Below are 7,219 nucleotides of genomic sequence, written 5' to 3'. Positions count from 1 at the left end.
TTGGGCCTATAGGTCGGGACAACACAACCCGGCACATTTCAAGAACTGGGCATACTGACACGGCCCGCTTAACACGTCCACATAAGCACATCTATAAAAAAATGCTTTTGGTTAATCTGGCCATAACTTCATTTTTTGTTTCTGCTATTAATCCACAGCAGAATCTTCAAATTGACTTAGAGTTGCTATCATATAAAAACCTGAAAAGATACACCAATCAACGAGAAGATGACACCAAAATATTCTAATTAATTAATATATGGTAAAAAGTATATTATGCTTAGTAATAATAAGCTAACAACAAAATGTTACAGTCTCTAACTTCCCTTAGTATTTCTGTATGATTTTCTTCTTCTTCTTCTTCTTCATCTTCTTCTTCTAGTACACAACACTTTTGTGAACCCAAAATGGGCTTCAAACGTATTCAACAAACAAAAAAAGGGGGAGAAGAGGGCAATTTAACCTGAGAACGGAAAACTGAAAATTGACATGACAAATAGCTTTAAAATGGTTTTCCAGAGAGACAAAATAGGCCGGTGGGTTCACCGATAGCTTCGATATTTGGGGCTGTACATGCAGCTCTCTGCATGTGCAACCAGGTCCCGCGGTCGAGGGAGATTAGTAGCCAAACCTAATACACAATCGCAAGAAAGGATGACAAGCAGTTATAGAAATGAAGATGTGCAAATTTGAATAGTGTAAAGGGGCAGGGGCAGGAGCTCACCCAGTTCATAAGCTTTAGCAGCCACCTCGGCAGCAATGTGGGCAGAAATCTTTCTGATATTCGTGAATGGCGGGTATATGAGACCCTTGTCGAAGTTCTCCTGCGAAACCTGAGCTGCTAGAGCTTCGGCTGTCCCAGAAACCCAACAATGTTACAAATTAAAACCATGGATTATGATTGAAATAATAGAAATTAACATCCACTTCAACATCAAATTCCAACAAACCAAAGTTGGAAATCTCGACACATAGGAAGTCCGATCAAACAAAATAGAAGCCCATAGCCTTAGGCCCGCCCTTACTTCAAAAACATGGGTCGAGAATGAGGGGAGATGGAGGAATGAAGAAGCCAGCAAGCTCATTGTTTATCTTGTTTAAACTCTTGGTTTTCAACATTGTATGTTAAAGAGGACAAGTTTTCAATGCACTTACAGGCTGCCAGAAGCATGTCATCATGAACGCGTATTGCACCAGAGATTATCAAACCAAGCCCAAGCCCAGGGAAAATGTATGCATTATTTGCCTGAATGAAAAAAATAAACTAGTAAATTTGTGGATACAGAAGCCAGTCTTAAAGGTTTCAACGACAGTGATTAAAATTAGTCGAAAGAAGTCGTATTACCTGGCCAGACAAATAAACCTTCCCGTCATATTCAACTGGGCCAAATGGGCTCCCGCTTGCAAAAATGGCACGGCCCTGAAGGCAACAAGAAGGAACAGATTAATAAGCTGAGAACCATAATCTGAAAAAGAGCAAAATTCACCTCATCGATGTAATGTTTTTGCATATAGCCGTATTAGACATAGATGCTGAATATTTGTATTACCTGACTCCACTTGTAAGCTTCTTCAGCAGTACATTCAGATTGTGACGTTGGATTGGAGAGAGCAAGAATGACCGGTTTCTGCATGTCATTCATTCGCAACACCATCAGGTCTTCCTATTGGAATAAGGTCTCCACAACCAAACAAATAACATTGACTATAAAGAACAAAAATACAAATGCAGAACCTCATTGAAGGATGCCATAGCCTCAATTACTTCTTTAGTAAATGTTCTTCCTGCTCCTGATGATCCTATCAACACCGTTGGTTTAATTGCCTGGAAAGCATCACAGGTGTGTGAATACAACCAAAGACCATTTACTCTAGGAGAAACAAGGCAGTAGAGGATAGAATTCACACCTTAACAGCATCAACGAATTCTCCGACAGGTTCATGTTCATGGGCCCATGGTTTTTTGAAATGTTGAAGTGATTCTAAGCGGGAGCTTACAATCAATCCCTGCTCACACCAAGAAAAGAAAGACTTGTCTTTAAAGAACAGAAATTAACAAGATAGAGAGAAATCAACACAATGATCCTCTTATACCTTCGAGTCAACAAGCCAAATTTTCTTTCGGCATTCTTCTAATGGGGCCCCAGTCTGCACAAAAAATAAGGCATAAGATACCATGTGGTATTAGTTTTGTAACCAGCTTTCCAGAAACTGAAAGAGAAACATGCAAGTTCTTACCTGTTTCGATATCTCAAGTGCTATAAGTTCTGCAATCCCAGTGCCAGCCTGCACCAACAAAGAGATGGAAGTGGGAACAAAAACAAAATATAAGAATCACTTTTTTACAAGTTTAAAATTTACCCCAAAGTTTTAGTTATGTAAGAATCACAAATAAGAAGACATCAGACAAATATATTAAAATGCATACCTCTCCTGCTCCGAGGAATAGAAATGTATGCTCAGCCAATGTTCCCCCCACTAACTTTAATGATGCCATAAGCCCTGCAAGGACCACAGATGCTGTTCCCTGAAAAAATAAAAGGCAAAAATATATTAGAAATGCCTTTACCAACACCGGAACCATACACACGCACATTAATACTTAGAAAGACAAAGCCAAAAAAAGAAACAAATAATAATAAAAGTTTTACAAATAACCTCCATCAATTACCTGTATGTCATCATTGAAGACAAGATGTGAAGAGCCATACTTTGCAAGCAGATCAAAAGCATTATGGTTTGCAAAGTCTTCAAACTGCATGATACAGATCAAACCGAGAAGTAAAAAACTATGGAAAAAACAGATAAATACACGCCTTCAAATTCAGGACGAGTGAATAACCTGAATGAGAACTTTCTCTCCATAATTTTGCTTGACCGCAGACATAAATTCATGCATTAGTTCAGCATATTCCTAGAGAGGGGGACATGAAAGCAGATTAGCATTTCAGAAACCCGCAGCATCATAACACTATAGTTGGCTGGGGCTGTTAAAACTAGCATGTTACAGAATAAAATTCCAACCTGCCCAGTTGCCCTCCTTCGTCTGAGCCCAATGTAAAATTCATCATTCAACAACTTCTCATTGTTTGTCCCCACATCAATAGTTATAGGCAAGCACTGAAAATGACAACATATCTCATCAACAATTTTCTTTCAAAAAGAACCAAGTAGCAATGCAGAAGTGAGGTGCTGACTAATTAGTATATCGTAGTTGTCCATCTAATTCTCTAAATTCGAAGAGATGCTGTTGTCAATCCTCTAGTAGCACAGAACACAGAGCTGTATGATGTGATGTCACTCCACTTGAGGAGGGGGTACAGTAACTGTAGGGACCCGAACCTCCTTGTCTTTTCCTTTCTTTTTTTTTTTTTTATTCTCAACCTCGTTTGGGGACAACACAAGAAATCTTTGGGCTAGATGAGATGCTTTTGCCAGACTATACAGCAACCACAAAGTGCAGCAGAAGTTAGTGCTAAGAGGAGTAAAATCTGATCCACAACCAGGGTTTTGGTAGGGTAGCCAAGCTAAGAACTCTAGTAGGAAATTTTAGAGGCATAGTTTCACCACGCCACTTGAGGACATAATGGTTTTGGCTTAAATTATACTTACAGCTGATGGACGAATCCCTCCAAGTGCCGCGTACAAAGAAAGCTTCCCCACAGGTATCCCCATCCCCTGACAACATTCCAAAAAAATCAAAGTCAGCCTTCAACATGCACTTACACAACCTTCTATAGCTATCCCCCATAATGATAACATTTTTAAATTAGTCAAACCAAATTGATCTTAATCATGCACACAAGGATATTGACAGAGGGACAAGTGGCAAAATATCATAATACTAGAAGTTGATTCTTAGGAATTTTTGGATGGTGAGTCCGTGTACCAGTTACCTGACAGCCAAGATCTCCAAGGCCCAAAATTCTTTCCCCATCAGTCACAACAATAACCTGAATTTTCCTCTGGGGCCAATTCTTCAGTACCTCAAGAATTTTGCCTCTAAAAAAGACTTACAATCAGTTAGCTTCAACATTTCAATATAACATTGCAATCACATAAGGAGTTATCAAGGAATTGTATGGAACATACTTCTCTTTCAAACTAATAAAAAGACCCTGAGGACGCCTGAAGATGCTGCCATATTTTTGGCAAGCTTCACCAACAGTTGGAGTGTAAACAACTGGGAGCAGCTCCTCAACATTTTCAATGAGAAGCTTGTAGAACAGCTTTTCATTCATCTCCTGCAGACCAGGACATTACAGAATGATAGGAAATTTTACTAACAGAGAATAATATAAAATAAATTTGTTAAGCATGGGCAGCAAAAAATTATCCAGATTTATTACAATTAAAGAAGTTAGTACGAGCTAACTATTTGCAGAAATGTTTGCATTTTCCATCTTAATTTCAGAGACTTCTTTCACAACAATACTATCAGGTAAAACAAAGGGCCAGAAGTTCAATGAATAACATCAATGGCCTACCTGGAGATCCATCATGGCCATGTACCTCTGCAGTGGGACTTGATATTGCCGAAGACTATGCATCATTTTCTTTACCTGGTGGGTGTAACAGCAGAAGAAATTATCAATTATTTGTCCTTTTCTAATACAAGAAAAATAAAATTTAGAAAGCTGGGACTAAAAGCCAAGGTAGTCAAATTTTGATAACCTGAAGATCATGAGGAACAACAACAGGGGGGAGAAGACCGCGCAGGTAGTGAGCATCCCTCTCCTTCTCGGAGAAGGCAAGCCCCTTGTTGTGTTGTGGGTCCCGCAATAATGAATAGCCACTGCAGCAAAATTATAAAGGATGGGTAAAAAATATTTTAAAATGGATTCAAGAAATTCAAAATAAATAAATATGGAAACCATGATTCAGCTAACACAATGGTAGATATTCTGAGCCTGATGAGGTCAGAAAAGACCGGAGAAAAAATGAGAATAGTGATGCAATGCAACAGTTGTTCAACAAAAGATAAAACATATATGCTGCCAACAAAAATCTGTTGACTCTGGAATTGAAGGAATTACTTGAAACCGGTAAACATTGGACTTCACACCAAGCATTCTCACAAGAACAGTATAAATGACAGCAGAAGAGGTAAATAACATAAAGTATGCTAAAACAACAACTATAACAATTACAAGCCTTAATTCCACTAGGTGGGGTTGGCCAGAATTAGAGAAATTTCAGTCATACAGAAAACTCATATTCTGAGATATTAGTAAGCCTAGATATTTAAGGAAATCAAGATGCTTCAATCAAAACAGCAATTACTTGTTAGAAAAAAGGTGCCATGTGGCTAAGAAGTTCACTTGGTTTCCAACTGAAAATTCAACCAACTGACCCAACAATTACCTATCAAAACACTAAAATCCAGACAAGATCTGCAATGACCAAATAGACAATAAACAGACAAAAAGAAAAAAAAAAAAACCATTGCCCGTGCTTTCTTTCATCACATGACATTAGGATCCAGAGTGTTGAAGATGTCCTAAAATCACATCAAAAGAAAGCCAAAGAAACCAACAAAACAAGTTGCAGGGCATGGGGTTAAAATTGAAGTGCAAAAAGACAGAAACCAATAAACGTGTGACATATAAAATTTAAAAACAGACCAGAACCGTGACAAAGAAAAGGTATGCCCACTACTTACTTTAACCATAAACAAACATATTTTGATATCCTAAAGAAAACAAGAAGGCATGGGATTCAAATAAAAATGCAAGCTTGGAACTGGGTAATGTTAATTCATTTAACAGACCAGAACAGTCACGTAGAACCTTGGGCATAAATCCATGTTAAACGAAATAGAAAAGGTAATGAAAAATAATAATAAACATAAAAAGTTACAGAAAAAATAAAACGTTCTAAAATCAGATCGACAAGAAGATGTGGATATATCATCTCAAATTTGCTGGAAATAGTAAAATTTGCTGAAATTGAAAATGGGGCAAATAGGACCCGAGGCTCAAAGGTCGTATTTGTCTTCCTACCTACGCAGCTTTTCTCAATTATTCTCACGAGGATCACAAATCATCAACAATCTTATTATCATTACTGATGCTTGCCCTAGAAAATGAGACAAATGAGAAGGTAAAACTAATAATAATCAGAAAGATGGGATCTCTGACCTAGCAACAGAGACAGTCCAAGGGGTAACAGGATGATCCTCGGTGGCCGTATCCTCACCGTACACGTCATCAACGCCGCCGCCGACAACATTGGATTTGGGGTCAACGTCCACGGCCGACGAGGCGTCCCTCATCTCCTTGAGCGTATTCTCCATCAAGACGGCGGCGTTTCGGTCGGCCGATCGGCCATTCGAGCTCAAAGCTCCCACCTGCACAGGAGCCTGCGCTTTCCTCTGCGAATGCGATAAACCTCGGGGAACGCCATAGACCGACTTGTTCTGCGTTCAATCAACAAATCCCGCGTCAAAAAAAAAAAAAAAAAAAGAAACGAAATCAAAATCGATCATTACGATTCCAAGAAAGGGTATTGAAATGGGGGGAGCTCGAAATTGGATTCTGATTCGCAAGTTTTGAAAAGAAGAAAGTAATAGTAAATCTGCGGGCTTGGGGTTGTGATTGCTTACCAGAAAGCAGCTGGCATTCAAGGAGATCATGGCGAAGGAGACGGGGGGAAGCGAGTGGAAAAGAGAGAGAGAGAGAGAGAGGAAAAAGAGTGATTTGGCAGAGAGCTTCGCTTATACTTCTCTCTCTCTCTCTCTGTGGGCTTCCCCTTCTTCTTCTGCGTTAGCTAAAGATAGATAGATAGATATACAGATAGATAGAAATAAGTTGCGCCCACCACCAACTCATGGGGAAATGGCAACGAAGGAGCAAAGCACAAAGCTCTTTGCCAACTCTCTCTTGGGTGTCTCCCTACTTCGCCTTCATCATTAGAGTTTGCATCCCTATTTACCATAATACCCCTGCCTCCCGAATCTACTATGAATTGATTCTTAACGGGCTGTTTGGCTGGCAGCACGGCTCTTAACATCGACAAATACATGCATAGGAAGGACCACTTCTAGTTTTAGATTTAATGAGAGGGCATTTCTAAGTTTACGGCACTCAAATTTAAGTCTTCACTCATTGCTATTATTTATGACATTATTATAATTAATAATTATCTAACGTGTAAAAATTTAATAACTCATAATTATGTGTTTGTATAGTTTCTATTTGTCTATGTATTACGTGAATTT

The 7,219-nt window shown here is 38.9% G+C and overlaps 1 protein-coding gene across 1 annotated transcript; it reads right to left on the bottom strand.

The window, feature by feature from the left end:
• Nucleotides 1-229: 229 nt before the first annotated feature.
• On the bottom strand, nt 230-6,884 carry LOC127794979 (NADP-dependent malic enzyme, chloroplastic-like). Its single transcript, XM_052326337.1, has 20 exons — nt 6,605-6,884; nt 6,141-6,418; nt 4,675-4,795; nt 4,488-4,562; nt 4,093-4,244; nt 3,897-4,002; nt 3,613-3,678; nt 3,025-3,120; nt 2,843-2,914; nt 2,672-2,755; nt 2,429-2,527; nt 2,239-2,286; nt 2,095-2,148; nt 1,909-2,007; nt 1,736-1,825; nt 1,551-1,628; nt 1,346-1,420; nt 1,156-1,246; nt 725-853; nt 230-631 (listed from the first exon to the last, which is right to left on the bottom strand). The coding sequence occupies exons 1-20, from the start codon at nt 6,632-6,634 to the stop codon at nt 543-545; spliced, it is 1,932 nt and encodes a 643-aa protein (XP_052182297.1). The 5' UTR covers nt 6,635-6,884; the 3' UTR covers nt 230-542.
• Nucleotides 6,885-7,219: the final 335 nt, after the last annotated feature.

The sequence above is a fragment of the Diospyros lotus genome, chromosome 2, assembly GCF_014633365.1.
Source record: "Diospyros lotus cultivar Yz01 chromosome 2, ASM1463336v1, whole genome shotgun sequence".
NCBI lineage: Eukaryota > Viridiplantae > Streptophyta > Magnoliopsida > Ericales > Ebenaceae > Diospyros > Diospyros lotus.
The sequence above is the reverse complement of the archived record's forward strand: the minus strand, read 5'-3'. Positions and strand labels throughout refer to the sequence as shown.